Below are 24,394 nucleotides of genomic sequence, written 5' to 3'. Positions count from 1 at the left end.
CATCTCCCCATCAGTAAGTGTCCGTGAAAGGCAACCCCGGTCCGTGGCCTTGTCAAATATTGACTCTCTCGAGTGGTCAGGTCTGCCTGCTGCCAAGGATGAAGCGGGGGGAGCTACCTGGCAGGAAACCTCCCCTTGGCCTCCCTCCAGGGGTCACCCTGACATGCCCCACAACCTTTGGGGAGCACGAGATAAGCCTGTGGACACAAAGAAGGGATTCTGGGATTTGGCACCAGCCAGGGTGAGGAAAGCTGACTCAGCAGGTCTGGTTTTGACCTTGAAGGTCAGGAGGTATATATTGCAAGCTCCGACACAAAGGCTGCACCAGTTGAACTTCAACCATGAAGGGCCACTTGGTCTGCTTCCTGCTCCTGGCGGTGACGTTTGCTGCAGCAACTGAATGGGATGGTGGTGAGTGCGGATTCATTTCTTCTTAGAAGCATAGAAACATAGAAGACTGAAGGCAGAAAAAGACCCCCTGGTCCATCTCGTCTGCCCTTATACTATTTCCTGTATTTTATCTTAGGATGGATCTATGTTTATCCCAGGCAGGTTTCAATTCAGTGAGTGTGGATTTACCAACCACGTCTGCTGGAAGTTTGTTCCAAGCATCTACTCCTCTTTCAGTCAAATAATATTTTCTCATGTTGCTTCTGATCTTTCCCCCAACTAATTTCAGTTTGTGCCCCCTTGTTCTTGTGTTCACTTTCTTGGATGGAGGGGCACAAGGGGACATTTTTGTCATACCCCAGTCCCTGGGGAACTCTCTGCAGACTTCCCAGACCCTCCCTCCAACTCATTTTTGTGGCTACAAATAAGCAATCAGGAAACAATCAATATTCATAAAAATCTTAAGGATACAAGCAACAAGTGACAGTCATACACTTGTAAATGGAGGAGATGGGTGATAGGAACGATGAGAAAAAACTAGTCGTAATAGTAGTGCAGACTTAGTAAATAGTTTGACAGTGTTGGAATTATTTGTTTAGCAGAGTGAGGGCATTCGGGGGGGAAACTGTTCTTATGTCTAGTTGTCTTGATGTGCATGATCATGTCCAATCACACTTGGCCAATAAAAATTCTATTCTATTCTATAGCAGTGTTTCCCAACGTTGGCAACTTGAAGATATTTGGACTTCAACTCCCAGAATTCCCCAGCCAGTGAATGCTGGGAGTTGAAGTCCAAATATCTTCAAGTTGCCAACATTAGGAAACACTGTTCTATAGCAGGGATGGAGAATCTTTTTTCCCCTTGGGTGCCAAAAGAGCATGAGTGTGCACTATCACGCATGCACAAGGGCCCACACCCATAATCCAATGCTTGGGGAGGGTGAAAACAACTTCTCCCACCCCTCGGAGCCTCTCTGGAGGCCAGAAACAGACGGTTTCCCAAGTTCTGGTGGGCTCAGTGGGCTCGTGTTTTGCCCTCCCCAGGCTGCAAAGGCTTCTCTGGATCCGGGGGAGGGTAAAAAAACCTCCCCCGCCCCCCTGGAGGCTCTCTGGAAGCCAAAAATGTCCCCCCCATGAGCCAAAAATCACCTGATTGGCACACATAGGCACATTGGAGCTCAGCTAGGGCAACCGCTCGTGTGCCGGTAGATATGGCTCCATGTGCCACCTGTGACACCTGTGCCATAGGTTCACCATCACTGCTCTATAGCATCATTTTGAGGGTCGGAGTTGAAACAGTTTTTGTCCAGTTTATGTGAGGAGTCTCTAAATATTTTCCCCTCCCTCTTTTTGACCTGTGCAGTCTACAGGTCCTCAATAGAAGGCAGGTTGACACCCATTGTGTTTTCTGCAGTTCTGATTCTCCTCTGAAGTCTGTGTCGGTCTTGTTGGGTTGCAGAACCGAACCAGACAGTTATACAGATGACAGACTCAGTGATTCCTCTGTAGAACTGGATCAGCAGCTCCTTGGGCAGTTGGAGCTTCCTGAGTTGGTGCCGAAAGAACATTCTTTGTTGTGCTTTTTTGATGGTGTTTTTGATGTTAGGTGACCATTTTAGGTCCTGAGATATGACAGAACCTAGAAATTTGAAGGTCTCTACTGTTGATACTGTGAGAGGTAGAAGGATGGGAGGGTTTCTCCTAAAGTCTACCCCCATTTCTACAGTTTTGAGTTACACATTGTTCCGGTTGCACCACAAGCGGAACATTAACGTAAGACCTACATTAATGGCTGGGAGAGACAGACTACTAATTACACATAGAATAGAGTAGAGTAGAGTAGAGTAGAGTAGAGTAGAGTAGAGTAGAGTAGAGTAGAGTAGAATAGAATAGAATAGAATAGAATTTTATTGGCCAAGTGTGATTGGACACACAAGGAATTTGTCTTTGGTGCAGATGCTCTCAGCGTACATAAAATAAAAAGAGACATTTGTCAAGAATCAAGAGGTACAACAATGATTGTCATAGGGGAAAAATAAGCAATGAAGAAACAATCAATATTAATAAAAATCTTAATAAAAATAAAATTGGCCTTGGATGACCAGCTGCTTGGAACAATGGAGGGAGGAATGGTGGTGGGCTTCTCATAGACATCTGGGAAGCCTCTGTGGGCTTTTCCCCTTCCTTAGGAATGTACACCCCCCACTTTCTTCATGCTGTGTGAGGCTGGGCATAGAGGGGACTGGGCTGCTTCCCTTTGCACAACTGCTGCTGGGTGTGAAACTAAGCCAAGGAGGATGAAGGGAAGGCACCAGCAGGGTCTCCACAGGGTGGCTGGTTTTTCTCCTTCTCAGGACAAATGTTTACTGTATTTTTCAGAGTATAAGACGCATCTAGGTTTTAGGAATGGAAAACAAGGAGAAATGAATTCTGAACCAAATAGTGTAGTAATATATCATTTAATAAAATACCAGTGTAACAGATTATATTTTACAACCATGTACATTTTTTACAAACTTCAAACTTGACAGCTTTAAGACTTGTGGACTTCAACTCCCAGAATTCCTCCTCCAGTCATGCAAGTTCAGGAATGGGAGTTGAAGTCCACAAGTCTTAAACATGCCAGGTTTGAAGACCCTTGCACCCAGTGATGGGCTCCTACGGGTACCATCAGGAATGCAGGACCAGTAGCAAAATTTGGAGCTCCACCCGAGAGCACTCAAGTTGCACTGAAAGATGTTGAAACAAAATGCATAAGCCACACCCACAGTGGGGTAGTAAAAATGTTGGTAGCCCATCACTGCTTGCACCCCGTAACACCTAATCCAGGGGTCTTCAAACCTGACAGCTTTTAGACTTGTGGACTTCAACTCCCAGAATTCCTCCTTCACTCATGCTAGCTCAGGAATGGGAGTTGAAGTCCACAAGTCTTAATCTTGCCAGGTTTGAAGACCCTTGCACCCCTAACACCTAATCCAGGGGTCTTCAAACTTGACAGCTTTAAGACCTGTGGACTTCAACTCCCAGAATTCCTCCTCCACTCATGCTAGATGGGGTAATTAACAGGCGAAAACAAACCAATTTTTGCAAAAAACGGCCCATTTTTCACAAAAACAGAGGCATTTTTGCCTTATGTCAGTCCCCAGGAGCTATCTGCAGGCTTCCCAGACCCTCTCACTGCCTATTTTTGGGAAAAACAGGCTCATTTTTTGCAAAAATGGGATGTGGGGACAGCAAAAAAATGGATATATTCGGTGTATAAGGCGCACCAACATTTCCACTCTCTTTTAGGCGTGTCTTATACAGTGATACCTTGTCTTACAAACCTCTCGTCATACAAACTTTTCGAGATACAAATCCGGGGTTTAAGATTTTTTTGCCTCTTCTTCCAAACTATTTTCACCTTACAAACCCAAACCGCCGCCACTAGGATGCCCCCCGCCTCCAGACTTCTGTTGCCAGCGAAGCGCCCGTTTTTGCACTGCTGGGATTCTTCTGCTGGGATTCCCCTGCAGCATCACAAAAACACAGAAGTCCGGAGCTGGGGATTCCATGGAGGGGAGCCTCAGGGGATTCCCAGCAGCACAAAAATGGGCGCTTCGGCTGGCAAAAGGAGTGAGTTTGGGGCTTGCACACATTAATCGCTTTTCCTATGGGAAACATTGTTTCGTCTTACAAACTTTTCACCTTACAAACCTCGTCCCGGAACCAATTAAGTTTGTAAGACAAGGTATCATGTACTCTGAAAAGTACGGTAGTTTGGGACTATGAGAGATACTTGTTGGTGGAGAGAATGAAAATAATGGCATTGTGGATGCATGCAAACACGCACACACACACACACACACACACACACACATACACACCTGTTCCTATATCTCGTTGGTTCTTCCAATAGCCCTCCCTCATCAGATCCGTCTTTTGGAAGAGGAACAGCCCCCGCGGAGCTGCTTTGGCCACAGGGCAGGCTAGTTTTGGCCAGTGGGGACTGGCAGTTTTGGCCAGTGGGTGCAGCAGCTTTTAACCGGCCCAGGCCAGCCTGAGGGCAGTCGAGGGCAAAGTCCAGAGGATGACGGTCTTGTGTTTTGTCCCCTGCTTCTAGATAGCATTCGTCCCCGTGTAAAGGGAGGACAGGTGCAGCAACAGACCCCGGAACCACCAACCATTGGCCCTCCTGGGACGAAGCAGCAGGGGAAACCTGGTAAGAGCTTGGTGGAGCCTTCGTCTTCCTGTCTTCCTCAGCCAATTTACTTGCGATCTAATCCTCACTTGTCCCCGCAGCTGTTTCCTCTTCCCCCTGGGTCTCTCCCCCTCCCCTTCCCCGTGGGGCCTCTCTGCGGTGGGTGATTTTCTTGCAGAGATTTCATGCTAGGTACCACCATCACCATTCCCTTTGGGTGGGTGGGTGGAGACAGGAGGAGGGGGGAGGGGGAGGAGGACAGAGAGGAGGAGGGGAGGGGGAGGACAGGAGGAGGAGGAGGAGGACAAAGAGGAGGAGGACAAAGAGGAGGAGGACGGCATACAAATCTAAGTAATAAATAAATAAATAAATAAAGAGGAGGAGGAGGAGGCAGGAGGAGGACTGAAGGTGCTCTCTGAGCTGGGTTGTTTTCTTTTTAAAAAATTTTTTTGAAATTCTAATTCTTCTTTTAAAAAATATTTTTATTGAATTTATTTTTTAAAAAGCTGACGCCTGTGACATATACAAAAAAGAGAAAACAATAACATAGAATACATATTGTTTCTATAACAATACATGGAAAACAACAAAAAAGAAACAGAACAAAAAAGCCGCAAATATATGCACTGCTCAAAAAAATAAAGGGAACACTTAAACAACACAATATAACTCCAAGTAAATCAAACTGTCCACTTAGGAGGCAACACTGATGGACCATCAATTTCACCTGCTGTTGTGCACATTCAACTTTGTACAGAACAATGGATTCAATGAGAATATTTCATTCCTTCAGATCCAGGATGGGTTCTTTGAGGGTTCCCTTTGTTTGTTTTTTATATGTATATGAAGGTCTTGGCATATTCGGGGGTTTTCCTGTGTACGTTTCAGAGATTCTATAAATTCTCATTTAGACTACCTCTACACTACTTATTTGTTTTGTTTTGTTTTCCTTGTCCAACCAATCGTACAGTTTCTCCCAGATTTTGTTGAAATCTGTTTCTTCCTTCTCCTTTATTTGCCCAGTTAGCCTCTTCACCTCTGCCAATTCCAATATCTTGTTTTTGACCATTAAGTGTTTTCTTGAAGATGTTTTATTGCCTGACTAGGGAACATGTGCGGTGCTAGAAGGGTGAGGGCTACGAAGAGGAGGAGGAGGAGGAAAAGAGGAGGAAGAAGAAGAGGAGGAGGAGGAAGAGGAGGGGGAAGAGGGGAGGGGCAGGAAGGCTGAAGGTGAAGTAGAAGGTGGAGGAGAAAAAGAGGAGGAGGGGAGGGGAGAACTGAAGGAGGAGAAGGAGGAGGAGTAGAAGAGGAAGGAGAGGAGGAAGAGAAGGGGAGGGGAGGGGAAGGAGGAGAAGGATGAGGAGGAGTAGAAGAGGAAGAAGAGAAGGAGGAGGAGGAAAAGAAGGAGGGGGAGAGAGAGGAGGGCTGAAGCTGCTCTCTGGGCTGGTTTGTTTTCTTGAAGACATTTCATTGCCCGACTAGCAAACATCTTCAGTTCTAGAAGAGGTGGGGGGTTGTGAAGAGGAGGAGGAGGAGGAGGAGGTCAGCTTTGGCCAACGCTGACGGAGGTTGCTTCCCTTTCTCTCCAGGTCCTCCTCGATATGGCGAATGTCCACCTACAACTACACTTCTTTACCCGCAAGTGCTCTACTGCCAGGTGGATCGACCGTGCCCAGGGGATGAAAAATGCTGCCAAATTGGGAATATAAGGAAATGTGTCCTTCCCAAAGGAGGTGGGTGAGACCCTGCACAATTTGGGGCAAGGCGGATGGAGGGCTGCTTCTGGTGGTGGTGGTGGTGACAACGTTCGGAAGTGGAAGGAGGAGAGTCCGGAGGGATTCCCCCTTGTGTCCCAGGTTCCAATTCTGCTCTGGTCAAGATTCTCCTTCCTGGGAAAGGGCAGAGTGCCACCTCCCTCATGCCTGAGGGCCCTTCTAAAGACCCCACAGATGGAGCACCCTTCCTGGTGCCCCCTCTATCAATGGCCATTGGCTGGGATCGCAGTGGTGCCCACCAGGCAACCCAAGGGTCGCGTTGAGAGACTCACCCTGCGGGAGATGCCAGGGGACCTTTCTTGGCATGAAAGACCCACTCCGTGCCCACCTTTCTCTTCCAGTCCATCATGGCTACTGCCCCAGGCCACAAGATCAGGCCATCTACAAGAAGCCCTGCACAGAAGACCACCAGTGCGGATGGCACGAGAAATGCTGCAGGACGGAAGGTCACAAGAAGTGTGTGGAAGCTGTACCAGGTAGAGTTCTCTGTGGGGCACCTGTCACTTCTTCCCAGGTGTTGTGGCTGCTCCTTGTCCACCTCAGGTCATGTCTGATTCTGAGGAGGGTGAGACCGGCCCCTCTGGAGACCCTGGGCCATGGGGGTTGCCAGCTGAAGCAGAGCGCAAGAGTGAAAGTGAGGGAGAAAGTGACATTAGTGAACTCGAGGAACCACTAGAGGGGGCTGACGTGACAATGGGGGAGTGGTCCCAGTCAGAGGATGAGGAAGACATGAGAGTGGAATGTCAGTGGATAGACCCTCATGGTAGGAGACTGCTGAGAAGGCGAGAGGAGTTGCATAATAAAAGGTATTAGCTTACAGCCTTAGCCTCTTTGGGTTGTGATGTCATTTCAAGGCAGTATAAAGGCAAAGGGTTTTGGGTAATTGGGTGTAGGGTTTCAACACCGTTCGTGGAAGAGGTTGTAGAGTGGAAATGTGCTTGAACAAGGCTTTAAACCCATGATTGCTGCCTCAATAAAAGACATTCTCTGCTGGAGGATTTTGGCTCAAGATCTCAGTGAGCTGATTCATATTCTTAAATGATAAAATGATTTGTTATCTAAGGAATTCCAATTAGGCCGAGTTTGGCACCTTCCCCAGACCTTGTTGAGGCCTCATTCTGGAGAGAGAAGCGACTCCCCTTTTTCTTGCCATTTAAATCTGCTTTCACCATGTGCGTGTTTTCAATAGAGTGTGATTTTACCATGCAATAAGGGACTTTTTGAGTTGGTGGGTTCGCTCCGAGGGCTGTGCACAAAACACCATGTGATTGACTCAAAGGGCAGGTATGTGAGCCCTGAAAAAATGAGGGCCCTCCGACTTTGGGGGCTACCACCACTCATTGGAGCATTGAATGAAAGCGGTTGCTATTGGGGACAGATTTGACCATTGGGGAAATGGCTGACTAATGGAAAGAGAGAGAGAGAGAGAGACCATCTAGGATCCAAGGTGAGCCATGGTGGTGCAGTGGTTAGAGTGCAGTACTGCAGGCGACTTCTGTTGACTGCTGGCTGCCAGCATTTCAGCAGTTCGAATCTCACCATGCTTGAGTTGGCTCAGCTTTCCGTCCTTCTGAAGTGGGTAAAATAAGGACCTAGATCATTGGGGGCAAATTATGCTGTCTGTAAACCACTTAGAGAGGGCTGTGAAGGCCCTGTGAAGCGGTATATAAATCTAAGGGCTAATTTAATTGAATTTATTTTATTGAATTTATAAGCCTATTGAATTTATTAATTTATTAAATTTATAAGCCTAAATCTATTGCTCCCCTTCCTGCTAATCTTCTGGTGGGGTAGATATGTGACCCCTCAAACCACATCCCCAGGCTCGGTTGCTATGGAAACCTCACCTGGAAATGAGGAGGAGGGAGCTGCCCCTTGGCTCAACGGGATCCACCTCCCTCTTTAATTTGGTTTAGGCTCAGTGAGTAAGGGAAGGACAGCAGACCCCAAATCCTTGGAAGCAACCTGAATGGGTCTCCAAGGGGGCCCTGCTTAGGGTGGGCTGAGTGTTGAGGAGTGTGCAGAGGGATCTCTGAGTTGTGAAAGATACACCTAGTTCTATCAGGTATCCAACTGGAAGCCCAGAGGTTCCAGTAATAACAATACAAGCCAGATACATTAAGTGTATAGAATATTATTTACTTTGACAGATATCTCAGCCAAGAACAGTCCTAGTCATACACAGTTAAATCAGGCAACACATATACAAAACTATAAGTCTTGCTTATTAGGCTTACAAATACATAAACCAGTACTTAACACACAGTTTCTACTACAGCAGTCACAGAGAACCTAATAGAAATAGCAGAGAGAGAGAATCTTGCTTCTGGCTCCCTCTTGTGTTTCAATACATTTAAGCATACATTGTTAGTTTGTTTCATATGTTGCCAAACCCAACCAGTTATCTGCATAGTACTAACACTGAGCACCGGAGTGCAACCCCTTCCCCTTTGCCCCCCCCCCCCCCCCCCCGGCAATCCTGGTCACAGTCGCTCCAGCAGGCTTAATCCATTCCCTCCCATCTGGCTACTGAGAGGTCCTTGGTGCTCTCAGAGGTTGGTGGCTTTGTCCCTCCCCAGAGCTGACCCGTCCCTCACAAGACCCTCACCTGATGTGACCGGCCCATCCCAAAACCTACTGACCACTCGAGGCCCCTGATGAGCAGAAGAACACTGACCTCCCTTAAGCGCCACTGAAGACGTCACCTAGCTTGGTAACGAAACATTCCAGAGCCAACCCACAAGCTCAGAGGATGAACCTCTGCCCCCATCTGGGTAGTTTCCTTGCAGACATTTCACTACCACACTAGGTAACATCATCCATGTCTGTGGGAAATGCGCCAAGCTCGGGGCCTCACAGTTCCACTCTGAGCCACAAATATTCTCTTCTGTTGGCATGCAGCTGTCCGTGGACTTTGCCCCAAGAGGCGTCTTCCTGAAGACATTACCCCCTGCGAAGGCGAGTGCGTCAACGACAGTGGCTGCAATGATGGGAAGAAGTGTTGCTACTACAACTGTGGCCTGAAGTGCGTGGAGCCTGAAAGACCCCAGGAACAAGACCAGGAACAGGAACAGGAACAGGAACAGGATCAGAAGAAAGGTGAGGAGGAGCTTGGCAAGACGAAGAGGGAGATTGTGATCCCGTTGTATAGAGCGCTGGTGAGACCCCATTTGGAATAATACTGTGTCCAGTTCTGGAGACCCCATCTACAAAAAGAGATGGATCAAATTGAACAGGTCCAAAGACGGGCTACAAGAATGGTGGAAGGTCTTAAGCATAAAACGTATCAGGAAGGACTTAATGGACTCAATCTGTATAGTCTGGAGGACAGAAGGAAAAGGGGGGACATGATCGAAACATTTAAATATCTTAAAGGGTTAAATAAGGTTCAGGAGGGAAGTGTTTTTAGTAGGAAAGTGAACACAAGAACAAGGGGACACAATCTGAGGTGAGTTGGGGGAAAGATCAGAAGCAAAGTGAGAAAATATTATTTGGTTGATGGGGACCAAGCTTTCTGAGACAACCCAAGAAAGGGATCTTAGGGTTTTGGTGGACAGCTCAATGAAGATGTCAACTAAGTGTACAGCAGCAGGGAAAAAAAATGAAATTCCATGCTTGGCAGGATTAGGAAGGGAATTGAAAGTAAGTCGGTAAGTGTTGCATTGCCTCCGTACAAATCGATGATGAGACCACACGTGGAGTCCTGTGTACAGTTCTGGACACCTCAAGGATAGAATGGAACAGGAAAAGGTGCAAAAAAGGGGCCACAAGAATGACCAAGGAAATGGAGCCCCTCCCTTACAAACCCAGGTTGCAACGCCTTGGTCTCTTCAGCTTTGATAGACGGCGTTTAAGGGGTGACTTGATCGAAGTGTATGAAATCAGGCATGGGACAGAAAAGGTGGATAGAGAAAAATCCTTTTCTCTATCACACAATACAGGTAGTCCTCGGGTTATGTCACCCCCGACGTACGACATTTCGGCGTTACGACGACTTGGGGACAGCATCGAAGCCATCGCTGCCGCCGCCACCTCCATTAAGGCGAAGGGATCTCTGCAGTGGGTGGCGGCTTTGGAGACCCCGTGGAGACCCCCTCGCCTGAACAGAGACAGCGACTACTTCAAGGGACCAACAGCCTTCTCGGTGCTGTGTTGCTGTAGCCTCCGAAGCTGCCGCCACCACCGCCACTGCCTCCGGTTGGGCGAGGGGATCTCCGCGGTGGGCAGCCTTGGAGCCACCACCGCCACCCACCATGGAGATCCCCTCGCCCAAACGGAGGCGACAATGCAGCGCCAAGAAGGACCGGCTGTTGGTCCCTTGAAGCTGCTGCCGCCACCTCCATTCGTGTAAATCAGAATACAGTATTCCGACTTACACGGAAATTCGGCTTATTACGCCCCATAGGAACAGATCGACGTCGTAAGTCAGGGACCACCTGCACTACGGCGAGGGGGCCCTCCCTAAAGCTCACAGGTCAGAAAGTGAGGACAAATCAAGGGAAATATTTCTTCACCCAGAAGGTCCTTGGTTGATGGGATTCCCTTCCAGAAGAGGTTGTGACAGCTGTCAGCCTGGGGAGCTTCAAGGCAGGATGAGACAGATTCAGGGATGCCGAGTGTATCATAGGTGATGATTGAAACAGATGTCCATGTACCACCTCTATGTTGGTACAGAGTACCATTTGTTGGGGGTCCAGGGAAAGGGAGGGTCCTGCCTTCTCTTTCTGCTCAAGATCCCCATGGACAATTGGGGGGCCACTGAGTGACACAGAACGCTGGACTCGATGGGCTTGGGCCCCATTCAGCAGGGCTGATTCTTATGTTCTAGGGGGCGTGGGTGGGGCAGCTTTGCCCCCCTGCATCTCAGGCTCTTTGCTCCCCTGCAGGGAAAGGTGGAGGAGAGGCCGGCAAGGGCAGGTGTCGCGCAGACCACGATTGCCTCCACGGGAAGAAGTGCTGCAAAGGAGTCTGCAGGCGGGAATGCCAGGCACAAGGTAGGCGGCCCAAGCGGCCTTGAAAGGGGCAGGAAGACCGGAAGGGGACAAGGGGGAGACCAAAAGGCCTCCGGGTGCAATTCAAGGTGGAGGGGGGGACACCGTCCGGCTGGTGGAAAAGGCCTGCGAATGGCCCACCCATAGATTTTGGCCTGGGAATGGCATGATGGACAGATTCCCGGGCTGAAATTTGCCAGTTTTTTTGCTTCTGCACATGCGCAGGAGCAAAAATAGTCCAAATCTCACTTGTGCTCGTGAGATTTCGGCTACTTTCACTGTTTTGTGCTTCTGTGCATGCGCGGAAAAATATAAGTGAAAATAGCCCAAGTCTCACAAGATTTGGCCTTGCTGCGCATGCCCAGAAGCCAACTCCAGCACAGGGCGCACACACATGGATGTCTTGGGAGCATGCGCGCCTGCACCGGCTGGTTAGCACAGTAAGTGGCTGCCCAATACTGCCTACCTGGCTTAGGACCAGGCTATTTGCGGGACCACCTTCCACCTCACACTTCCCTGTGACCAATAAGGGCCACATAGTCGGCCTTCTCCAGATCCGAGGGAAGGGCCTTCTCTGTGGTGGCTCCGATGCTCTGGAACCAACTGCTGCCAGAGATCCACACTATCCTTGCTCTACCATTAAAACTTGCCTTTTTTGGCAGGCCTGGGGCCGTTACGTGGTTACCTTGGCTCGGCCATGAATAACTAAGAGTATGTACAGTTTTCTGTGAGGTATAACAGGTGTTCTGTTAGATTTGTATTATATTGTATTGTTGTTGTTGTGAGCCGCCCCAAGTCTTCAGAGAGGGGTGGCATACAAATCTAATTAATAATAATAATAATAATAATAATAATAACAACAACAACAACAACAACAACAACAAGGTCTCCTGTTTCAGCAGAGGGTTGGGGTAGATGACCTCCGGTGTCCCTTCCAACTCTATTCCAACAATTCAGTTTCATTAGTTAAAAAGATAATTTAATATTTGCCCTACTTGTTTCATTTCGTTCCTCCTTTGGCAACCTTTCTTCAAACAATTCTAGTCCACAATTTCTTCGGTCTTAGTGGGAACTGTGTCCCATGGAGAGTTGGCTCTGGTGAGTTGTTGGGACCCCCAGTGGCCCCCCTCCCCAGAAAGCAGGTCCCAGCTGCTCAAACATGTAGGGAGGTCAGGTTCTTCTTTTGTGCAAATGCGCCCCCGTGTGGTATGGCAAAGAATAACAGAAGAACAGCTGGATAAAATGTCCATGGAGATTCCCAGTCATTCAAGTCTCAAAGGTGCATTTTTATAGCGCCTCGGTGGTGCAGTGGTTAGAGCGCAGTACTGCAGGCTACTTCTGCTGATCACCGGCTGCCAGCAGTTTGGCAGATGGAATCTCATCAGGCTCAAGGTGGACTCAGCCTTCCGCCCTTCTGAGGTGGGTCAAATGAGGACCCAGATTGTAGGGGGCAATATATGAAGGTCTCCCAGAAAATAATGCACCACATTTTTTTTCAACAATTATTTATTGAACACAATGAAACTCACATGCAAGAATGAATGACATTTCTTTTACGCTCCCTATTTCTTCATGTAATCTCCGTCCCGTTCAATGGCCTCCTCCAGTGAGACACAAAGGCGCGTTTGCCCTGTCGGTACCCCTCCTTGTTCTGGTCATGAAGCCATTTCCACACTGTGCGAATCACCTCCAATGGCCTCGTACCCTCTGTGCCCAGCGACTAATTGTACTTCTGTCGACTGCGGATTCTCCACAAACTGCACACAAACATTTGTGAATGTTCCCAACAGTTTCTTTCTCCACAGTGAGAAATCCAATGACGACACGCAGCTTGTAACGTCCATCACTTACAGACGCCATTTTGAAACACGGCTGCATCTACCCTCCCTGTCTGAAGAAACACAAAATTTACACACGCACTCCTGACAATTCAAATAATGTCTATCTAAAGTTTCGTACCATTACTGTAGGCTGAGAAAAAATGTGGTGCATTACTTTCTGGACGACCCTGGTGCTTACTCTCTGCAAACCGCTCAGGGAGGGCTGGAAAGCCCTGGGAAGTGGGATATAAGTCTCCCATAAGTCTATGGCTCTTGCTACCCCCTTGGCTTCTCCCCAAGACACGGGTGCAGGAAGCCACCCACTGGCAACAGGGCGCCCACCCTAGATAGGGGGCAGGTGTGTTCCGCTGTGGATGAGTTGGGCCCCCTCCAGGCCTCCAGGTGCCAACTTCTGAGTCTCTGCCACCCGCTCTGTCCCTCAGATCTCTGCCACCTGCCCAAGAGGGGAGGCCTGTGCATGGCCTTTATGCCTCGCTGGTTCTACAACTGGCACACAGGGGCATGCGAACACTTCATCTACGGAGGCTGCGGAGGGAATGCCAACAACTTCAACACTCTGAAGGAATGTGAGCTCCGCTGTGTCCTTCCAGGTGAGACACCGTTGGGGGAGAGGGAGGATCTGGTCCCAGGGAGGAAGGTGAGCTGTTGGCCATGGCAGGAAATGGGACAAGGGAGGGAGGGAGGGAGGAGAAGGAAAAGGAAGCAAAGGAAATGGGAATGGAAGTGGGAATGGGAGGGGAGGGGAAGGGAAAGGAAAGTTAGGAAGTTAGGAAGGAAGGAAGGAAGGAAGGAAGGAAGGAAGGAAGGAAGGAAGGAAGGAAGGAAGGAAGGAAGGAAGGGGGGAGGGAAAGGAGGGGGGAGGGAAAGGAGGGGGGAGGGAAAGGAAAGGGTATCGTCACTCCCCTTACTACCAAGGCAACCACCTGTCAGTCCGCCTTAGACTTCAGTTCACAAGACTCCAAAGAGAGAACTCAGAGAGTCAGATGGACAAGTCCATCAGGTGAGAGGGAGTGAGGAAAGGGTAGAGTGGACCTCCTTCTGCTGGCCTAACACATTTTGAGTTTATTTTTATTTGTTTTATTTTTATTTATTTATTTTGTCCAATACACAATAATACACAGTGAAGGTAAAAGAGGAGACCTTCAAGGAAATAGAGTTAGAGAAAGAATAGAAGAATATATGATAAAATAAATCGATGAGAGAATAGAGGAAAGATATAGGGATAGAAGAGAAGATATATGGGATATAGGAGAGACTATAGGACAGGGGACGGTAGGCACTCTACTGCACTTATGCATGCCCCTTACTGACCTCTTAGGAATCTGGAGAGGTCAACTGTGGACAGTCTAAGGGTAAAGTGTTGGGGGTTAGGGGATGATACTACAGAGTCCGGTAATGAGTTCTACACTTCAATAACTCTATTACTAAAGTCATATTTTTTACAGTCAAGTTTGGAACAGTTAATATTGAGCTTGAATCTGTTGCGTGCTCTTGTGTTATTGTGGTTGAAGCTGAAGTAGTGGTTGACAGGCAGGAGGTTGCAGCATATGATCTTGTGGGCAATACTTAGATCATGTTTAAGGCGTCTTAGTTCTAAACTTTCTAGGCCCAGGATTGTAAGTCTAGTTTTGTAGGGTGTTTTATTTTGGGTAGAGGAGTAAAGGGCTCTTCTGGTGAAGTTTCTCTGGACATTTTTGAGGGTGTTAATGTCCGAGATGCGATATGGGTTCCAAACAGATGAGCTGTATTCTAGGATGGGTCTGGCAAACGTTTTGTAGGCTCTGGTGAGTAGTATGAGATTGCCAGAGCAGAAGCTACGTAGGATTAGGTTTACAACTCTTGAAGCCTTCTTGGCTATGTTGTTGCAGTGGGCTTTGGCACTTAGGTCTTTTGTTAGTATTCCGAGGTCCTTAACCGAGTGGGGGTTATCTGTGATAATTCGATTATTCAGTTTGTATTTGGAGTTCTGATTCTTTTTGCCGATGTGTAGGACAGAGCATTTGCTGGTTGAGATTTGGAGTTGCCATGTGTTGGACCAATCAGAAATAGAGTCTAGGTCTTTTTGGAGAGCACTTGTGTTATCGGTGGTGTTGAAGAGCTTAACATCATCTGCGAAGAGGACACAGTTGCTTGTGATGAGATCAGAAAGGTCATTGATGTAGAGAACAAAAAGCGTTGGTCCAGTACGCTACCTTGGGGGACACAGCTTTTAACAGGGACAGGGGTAGATATGGTGCTTCCTATCTTAACCACTTGTTGTCTGTTTGACAGGAATGCTGTAATCCAGCTGTGGAGGGATCCTGAGATGCCATAGGATTTGAGTTTTAGGAGTAGTTTGTTGTGGACCACTGAATCAAAGTCAATATAAATTGCATCTACTCAGCGATACAATTCTACCTAGGTTTTAGGAGAATATATACATTTTTCTCCTGAGGGGGAAAAAACCTTTTTGAGTGAGCCTAACAAAGGCCCTGCTGAATCTCTGAATAATTTTCAAACACAACGGAAAAAGTTCCCCCTTGACTGATGGAAACCTCCTCTTCTTGCAGATACCAACAGGCCTGGCACGTGTCCCACCGGAGAACCTCGTGAGGGCAGCCCTTGTGGCAAATTCTGCTCCAATGATGCCAGCTGCCCAAACGTCCAGCGGTGCTGTGCCACTCCCTGTGGGGGGCAGGAATGTAGAATCCCACAAGAATGTAAGTCTGGTTCCTGGACTGGGAGGGGAGACCAGGGTGGTGGGGGGAACCAGGGGTCAGGAACGGTTGGCGGAGGGTGCCTGCCAGGCCTGGTACCAAGGAAAAAGCCACGGTGACGCAGTGGTTAGAGTGCAGCACTGCAAGCTCCTTCTGCTGATCACCGGCTGCCAGCAGTTTGGCAGATCAAATCTCAGTAGGCCCAAGGTTGACTCAGCCTTCCGTCCTTCTGAGGTGGATCAAATGGGGACCCAGATTGTTTGGGGCAAGAGGCTGACTCTGTAAACCACTTAGAGAGGCTGTAAAAGCACTAGGAAGTGGTAGATAAGTCTAAGGGCTATTGCCCTTCCTTCCTTCCTTCCGAGGTGGGTCAAATGAGGACCCAGATTGTTGGGGGCAAGAGGCTGATTCTGTAAACTGCTGAGAGAGGGCTGGAAAAGCACTAGGAAGCAGTGTATAAGTCTAAATGCAAACAAAGGTGGGGGGAGCTGAGTGGTGCCAGAGCTGCAAGGTCCTTTGCCCAGCCATGAACCACCACTGGAGCTCAGAGGAAAGCAAACCAGGTTCATCCTCCAAGTCCAGCAAGAGTTGAGATTTCCATGGAAGCTTTGCAGAATAGAGCTGGCCCCAGCTCTGTGTAGCCAGCCCAGTGGTTGCAGGAGGGCAGAAAGGGTCAGGCAAGTCGGAGCTGCCAAAGGAGGGTTGTTTGGTGCCAACCTGCACTGAGACGGCCTCCGTTGGGGGGAATCAGGCCCACGGGAGGCTTCTCTCTATGCAGCAGAGCGGTCGATGGGCTGGAGCATGCTAGGCAGTAATGGGCAGCCAAAATTTTTACTGCCACACTGTGGGTGTGGTTTATTTTGTGGGTGTGGCTTAATGATCATATGACTGTGTAGGAGTGGCTTGCTGGCCATGTGATCAGGTGGGAGAGGCTTGAACGATCATCATCGTTCATACAAACTGTTAAGTCCTCTACTTACAACCTCACCAGTGTCACTCGCTGGGGTGACCATTTGCTTCGCATTTCCCGCACTCTCCTTCCTGGCCTCAGGCTGGGCAGCTGGGCGAAGGGGTGCTGCCAGAAGCATCAATGCTGCCAGCGCCACTTCCACCCATGGCTTCTGCTTGCAACTCAGGTAGGAAGTGGCCGTGTGAGGCTGGAGGGGAGCCGGGCAGGAGAGAGGGAAGCTCGTCTGAGGCCAGGAAGGAGGGAAGAGGAAAAAAGCAAGGAGCGCAGACACAGCAGCAGCAGCAGCAGCAGGGAGAAAAAGGAGAGCCGAGTGGAGACCAGTAATCCAGGAAGTGACAGCTGCCAATCAGCTGGAGCTGTGCACGCATCTTCATTTCCACCGGTGGAACTGCATTCCACCCCATCCTGCCTGCTGCCCACCCCTGATTCTAGGAACGGTTCCCCTGCCACCTGGTGCCGCTTGACCAGAGAAGACCCTTCAGGGTTGTCCGGCCGCACAAGATTTATTTATTTATTTGTTAGTGAAATTTCTAAGCCTCCTTGTGGACTCTGGGTGGTGATGCTTCAATTCCCCCATGCCTGATGGCAGAGGTGGGTTTTGAGGAGTTTACGAAAGGCAAGGAGGGTGGGGGCAATCCTAATCCCCAGTGATGTAGAGCTTTATAGGTAATAACCGATACCTTGAATTGAATTGGGAGACCGACTGGTGGCCAATGCAGCTCACGGAGTGTTGGAGTAATGTGGACGTAGCTTGCACGGCTGTTCTGGCCAAAGATTTCCAACTCTTTGGTGAATGAGGCTGGAGGACCTTTGACCTTTGCAAACTCACTGCCACAGATGCCCCCTGCCGGGCTGAGTAAGGTCCTGCAATGTTTGGAGGAGGCCTCTAATAGATTTAGAGCAGGTGGTCCCCAGTCCACAGGCTGTGACCCACCAACAGGCCTTCAGCTTTTGGGAACCAGGCCGTGGAACAGGAAGTGGAGAGTGCAGGCGGTCTTGCCAGTTGCACACGCGGAACCGTCCACAGACGCCTCCCGCAAGCTGAAAGATTTGGGGAACTCTCTCCTTCAGGTGTGAGGCCCAGTCAGAATGCCCTCTTTTCTGTCCTGTGTTTCCCTTTTCTCTCTAGATTTGCCAGGATACTGCCCCATGGTCCTGCTGCCCCCCAGCACAGGGGACGTTTGTTTCCCCAACTGCACCAACGACTGGGACTGTAACCGTGGCATATACCTTCCGAGGAAGAAGTGCTGCGTCTTTGGAGATAGGAAGATATGTGTGGAGGCTGTAGAAGGTGCCACTCCTTCCTTCCTTCCTTCCTTCCTTCAATTCTTTCTTTCTCTTTTTCTTTCTTTTCTTTCTTCCTTCCTTCTTTCCTTCCTTTCTTCCTTCCTTCCATTCTTTCTTTCTCCCTTCCTTTCTTTTTTTCTTTCTTTTTTTTCTGTTGGTTCACTCCGTCCTTTTTCCCCTCATTTCCTGAGCAATCTGTGCCTCTCAGTTTTCTCTTTGAAATCTTGTGAATCGCAGTCTATAACAGACCGACAGACCGAAGCCTTTGTAGTACTGTGAGTGACAATATCCTTTCCCTCCTTTTCTTCACCATATCTTCTTTCTCAGCCCTCTCCCTTTCTTGCTTGCTTTCTTTCTTTCTTCTCTATCTTTCCCACCCTCCCACCATTTACCCTTCCTTCCTTCCTTCCTTCCTGTCCTTCTTCCTGTCTGTCTGTCTGTCTCTCTCTCTCTCTCTCTCCTCACCTCAACACTTCCACTACACACACATGCATGCAAGCACAACAGGGACAGATGGCCCGATGCTCAATCTCACAGTGATATCCCGCATCCATTCCCATCATACACTTCAGCTTGTTCCTAAATTAACCCATTTCTTCCACACCCAGAACCGGTGTCTTAAAGGGTCTGCACCAATTGTGAAGCCAAAAAGGTTCCTGCATAAGCTTCACGTTAACCAAGTTGACCACAGGGATGGGTAATATCTGCTTGTCCTTTCCTGGTATGGCTCACATTTCGCATCGTCACAGGGCCGCTCAGTCCTTCTCACACACCAAGGTTTTAGGGCAGAACCCTGGAATCCCTTGCTAGCGCACTCTAGGGTCGAGCATTGCACTGGCCTAGCCTGGCAGCACTAGAGAAGCTATGAGGCTGCACCAGGAAGACACCTCTGCCATCCGACCCCAGTAACTGCTCCCACTCCCTGTGGTAGACTGTAGTCTGGATTCCAAGAAGGGAGGGGCCAAGAGCAAAGAGAGAGCAAAGAGGGAGGAAAATCTGGATAGTTTGGTCACCAGGCAGAGACTTAACATAGCTCCTCCCAAGAGATTCAAGGAGTATTATCTATAAAATGCAAGTTGTTGCTTTAGTCTGGCAGGATTCCATCTGGAGATGAGGAACACCAAAGTAAACCGCTCTGAAATAACTATGGGTCTTTTGGGGGGGGTGTATAAATTTTTCTTTATTTTTCTCCACCATACAATAAAACATACATGGAATAATAAAAAACACAGCTTCAATGCTTAAAAATAGCAATATGTAACATTTACTTCTCAAGTAAAACATTTTAAGGAGCATCATAATTATGTTTTCCATTTAAACAGTTCTATCACCCTTAATCAGATATTTAAAACTAAATATCAATAATCTATAGAAATCATGAACTAACATTTCTATCCATCTATATATTTAAAGTTCCCTTATCTACTAAAATCTACTAACATTCCCTAGCTCCAACCTTTTAAAAATATGACAAATTATAGCTTTTATCTAATTTAACCTTTTTAAGTCTGTGTTGTATTGTTATCTATTGTTGCCACCACATTCTCATATATCACTTCAAAAATAATTTTAAAATTCTTGACCATTTTTCATTTCCATCCATTTATAAAACTTTTCCCCAGATTTTATAGTAGTCGGAATCTTCTTTATCCTTAAGTTTAAAAGAAAGCCTATTCCTTTCAGCACATTCTAAAATCTTCCATAGCATTTCTCTTTTGTTTGGGATCTTATTCAATTTCCAGTTTTGTGCATATACTATTCTAGATGCTTTCACAATATGTACAACCAAATATACTTCTTCTTTGTTTAAATTCTCTGGTAAGATGCCCAGAAGAAATATCTCTAGTTTAAATTCAATAGTCCTTTTTAATATCTTCGTTATCCAATGTTGAATATCTTTCCCAAATTTTTTGAACTTCCGTGCACGGCCACCACATATGATAAAAAAGAGCCCGGGGCCTGGTAGACATTCCCAACATTTCATTGACCTATTCTTAAACATTTTTTCTAACCTCTCTGGTGACATATGCAGTCTATAAAACATCTTATGTGCATTAACTATGAAATAATTATGTGCCTTGATTAGTTTTGGGGACCTGACCCTCCCTCTCGTTCTAGAGCACCCCGGCGTGTGTCCGGCAAGGGTCGAAGTGCAGCTCTTTGCTCAATGCAACAACACTTGCACTGGGGACCACGACTGCCCCCTGACCGAGAAGTGCTGCTTCACCGGATGCAGTCGTGGCTGCCTGCCTTCAGGTGTGTCCAGGCCTCCTTCCCCCACCTGCTTCCTTCCCCCTCCACCCTCCGCTCCTGAGCACCGGGCAGCAGGGAGACCCCCTGAGCCAGAGTCCACGCAAACCCCCTCTTCTCCCTCCCTTGCAGTCCGCAGTGAGAGGTGCCAGCGACCTCCGCAGGAGGAGAGCTGCAAAGGTGCTTTGCCACGCTACCACTACGATCCAGACAAGAAGAGGTGTGTCAGTTATCAGAGCTGCAAGGACTATCCCAACAACTTTAAGACCAAGGAGCTGTGCGAAAAGGCCTGTGGGAAAATCAGCAAAGGTACGGAGGAGGGCTAGGGCACCGGAGTTCCTGCAAGGTCAAGCTAACCCTTCCCTCCCCTGGGAGTGAGTTAGTCCAGGCAAGAAGCACCAAGCAAGGTCTCTTCTGAAACATCCTCCAGGTCCCCTGTCCTTCCGTGGATTCAGCTGCCTCTTGTTTACATGCTTACTTACTTACTTACTTACTTACTTACTTACTTACTTACTTACTTACTTACTTACTTACTTACTTACTCATTAACATACTTACTTACTTACTTACTTACTTATTTACTTACTTACTTGCTTACTTACTCATTTACATACTTACTTACTTACTTACTTACTTACTTACTTACTTACTTACTCATTTACATCCTTACTTACTTACTTACATCCTTACTTACTTACTTACTTACTTACATCCTTACTTACTTACTTACTTAAATCCTTACTTACTTAAATCCTTACTTACTTACTTACATCCTTACTTACTTACTTACATCCTTACTTACTTATTTACTTACTTACCTATTTACTTATTTACTTACTTACATACTTATTTACTTACTCATTTATTTACTTACTTACTTACTTACTTACTCATTAACATACTTACTTACTTACTTACTTATTTACTTACTTACTTGCTTACTTACTCATTTACATACTTACTTACTTACTTACTTACTTACTTACATCCTTACTTACTTACTCATTTACATCCTTACTTACTTACTTGCTTACATCCTTACTTACTTACTTACATCCTTACTTACTTACTTACTTACTTAAATCCTTACTTACTTACTTACTTACATCCTTACTTACTTACTTACATCCTTACTTACTTATTTACTTACTTACCTATTTACTTATTTACTTACTTACATACTTATTTACTTACTCATTTATTTACTTACTTACTTACTTACATCCTTGCTTGCTTGCTTGCTTGCTTCCTTACTTATTTACTTACTTACTTATTTACTTATTTACTTACCTACATACTTACTTACTTACTCACTCATTCGTTTACTTACTTTTTACTTACTTACTTACTTATTTACTTACTTACTTATTTATTTATTTGTACAATTTATAAGCCGTCCCTCTTATTGAACAGCAATAAAACAACAACAAAAATTAAAAATATCCCAAAATGCAATTGCTCAAGGGCCTCCAGGCCTGCTGGCACAGGTGTGTTTTCAAAGCCTTTCAGAAGGCCAGGAGGGTGGGGGGCGGTATGAACCACCGGGGGGATCTGATTCCAGAGGACCAGAGCCATCACAGAGAAGGCCATTACCCGTGGTCCCGCCAGCTGGCATTGCCTGGCCAATGGGAACCGGTCCCAAAAGTAATCTGGTCCCAAGTCAGGTAGGGCTTCATAGGTAATAATCAACACCTTAAATTGCATTTGGAGACTGATTGGAAGCCAGTGCAGCTCGCGGAGTGCTGGACTAATACGGGAGTATCTGGGTACGGCCATAACAGCTCATGCAGCTGTGTACTGGATTAATTGGTCGGGGCCGCCACAAAGAAGGCTCTTCCCCTGGGTCCCGCCAGACAATTTAATTTGGATGTTACCTGGAAACTTGGACACTAAGGCGTCCAGGGAGATGGGGCCCAACCCACTTCCTGGAAGGAAGAGAATCTTTCTCTGTCCGTCTCACTTTCTTTCTCTCGTGTTCTCATTCCCTCCGCAGAGGTTTGCAAACTCCCAGCAGACCCGGGTCGATGTCAAGGATATTCACGACAGTATTATTTCAACTGGAACACCAAAAGGTGTGAAATCTTTAATTACGGATTGTGCGGTGGCAACGACAACCGCTTCGCCACAAGACTGGAGTGCGAAATGGTCTGCGGCGAATTTGGTAAGGGACAGGAATGGATGTGGCCTTGTGCATAATGTCCCAATGTTTTTATTTGTATCCTCTTTCATGTATTCAAAACCATGTTTATACCTCTGTTATATGACTGTGGTGGGTGACGTTTTTTCCCTGGGGTGCCAAAAATAGTGTGCATGCACCCAAGAGCATGTGCATGCATGTTGCCCTCCCCTCCCCCCCATGCAATACTGCCCAGCAGGCCCAACACACCCATGCACACAAACACCGGCAGCCTGCTTGAGTGCTAGCCGGCCTCCCTGAAGGCTCCTGTGACCAAAAACCCCTCATGCCCCATTTTCAGTCCCAGGAGGCTTCAGGGAGGCCTATTGCTGGCACCAAAACAGTCTGCTAGCCTCATTTGCCCAGCAGGGGCTGGTTTCCCCCATGGATTCCTTCCTCCCGACCCTCCTCCAATCCCTTTCCACTGCAAAGCCTGTGGAAATACCCCACCTTAGCAAATGCGCAGCAGAGACCTAAAGGCTAGCTGGCTGGTGGGAAGCACATACATGCACAGTGGATCTGGGTTGGCCGATGGTTGACGTGTCTGTGGAGAGGGTACATGCCACCTGTGGCACGAGTGCCATAGGTCCGTCATCATATATGCTTGACAAATTATAGCAATAGTATTTAGACTTATATACCACTTCCTACTGCTTTTACAGCCCTCTGTAAGCAGTTTACAGAATCAGCCTCTTTCTCTCAATAATCTGGGTCCTCATATTACTCACCATGGAAGGAAGGAAGGAAAGAAGGAAAAGGGGAAGAAGGGAGGGAGGGAGGAAAGAAGGAATAGCAATAGAAAAACACACCCTCTAGACAACAGATAGCAATAGCAATAACACATACTTATATACCACTTCCTGGTGCTTTTACAGCCCTCTCTAAGCAGTTTACAGAATCTGCCTCTTGCCACCAACAATCTAGGTCCTCATATTACTCACCATGGAAGGAAGGAAAGAAAGAAGGAAGGAGGGAAGGAAGGAAGGTCGTTTAGCAATAGCACTTAGACTTATCTACCACTTCATAGTGCTTTTATAGTCCTGTCTAAGCAGTTTACAGAATCAGCCTCTTGCCCCCAACAATCTGGGTCCTCATTTTACCCACCCAGGGCTGAGTCAACCTTGAGCCTGGTGAGATTTGAACTGCAAAACTGCTGGCAGCGGTGATCAGCTGAAGTAAGCTGCAGTACTGCACTCTAACCACTGCGCCACCACAGATCCAGGCAGAAGCTTCCCCCTGCCACAAGGCTAAGCCCCCTCTGCTTTGCTCTGCTTATCCAGGGACAGAAACTGCTTGGCCCCCCACTCACCCACTCCCCTCTCCCCTCTTCTCTTCACAGAACAACAGCAGCAGCAGCAGCAGCAACGTCCCAAAGAATGAGTCCTTCTTCAACATCCCTGCGTGGAAGCGTGACCTTGGGAGCAGAATCCACCACCAGGGCTGTTCCGGCCACCGCCCCGGTTCCATTCCTGTTTGTGATTCCTCTGCCTTCTCAGAAATAAAGGCCTGGCTTTCCCTGCATCCTCTCAGTGCGGTTCTTTGAGTGGGAGGTCGACACCCCAGGGTAGTGCAGACTCTGTGGGAAGCCAAGGTCAAACCACCCTCCGGTTGTCTAGCACAGAGGTCTCCAACCTTGGCAACCTTATGACTCGTAGGGTATTGCAGATAAACTAGTTGACTGTAATTGAGCCATTATTTAGCATTTAGATTTATATACCACTTTACGGTCTCTCTAAGCACTTTACAGAGAGTCAGCCTCTTGCCCCCAACAATCTGGGTCCTCATTTTACTGACCTCGGAAGGATGGAAGGCTGAGTCAACCTTGACCCGGTCAGGGT

The 24,394-nt window shown here is 47.6% G+C and overlaps 1 protein-coding gene across 1 annotated transcript; it reads left to right on the top strand.

Moving 5' to 3' along the window:
• The first annotated feature begins 308 nt into the window (after positions 1–308).
• LOC139163546 (papilin-like) lies at positions 309–24,077 on the top strand. Its single transcript, XM_070744379.1, has 13 exons — positions 309–411; positions 4,493–4,591; positions 6,160–6,303; positions 6,687–6,821; positions 9,247–9,444; positions 11,232–11,339; positions 13,600–13,767; positions 15,727–15,876; positions 17,973–18,134; positions 20,249–20,386; positions 20,513–20,689; positions 22,374–22,541; positions 23,896–24,077. The coding sequence occupies exons 1-13, from the start codon at positions 342–344 to the stop codon at positions 23,934–23,936; spliced, it is 1,758 nt and encodes a 585-aa protein (XP_070600480.1). The 5' UTR covers positions 309–341; the 3' UTR covers positions 23,937–24,077.
• The last annotated feature ends 317 nt before the right edge of the window (positions 24,078–24,394 follow it).

The sequence above is a fragment of the Erythrolamprus reginae genome, chromosome 3, assembly GCF_031021105.1.
Source record: "Erythrolamprus reginae isolate rEryReg1 chromosome 3, rEryReg1.hap1, whole genome shotgun sequence".
Lineage (NCBI taxonomy): Eukaryota > Metazoa > Chordata > Lepidosauria > Squamata > Dipsadidae > Erythrolamprus > Erythrolamprus reginae.
The sequence above is the reverse complement of the archived record's forward strand: the minus strand, read 5'-3'. Positions and strand labels throughout refer to the sequence as shown.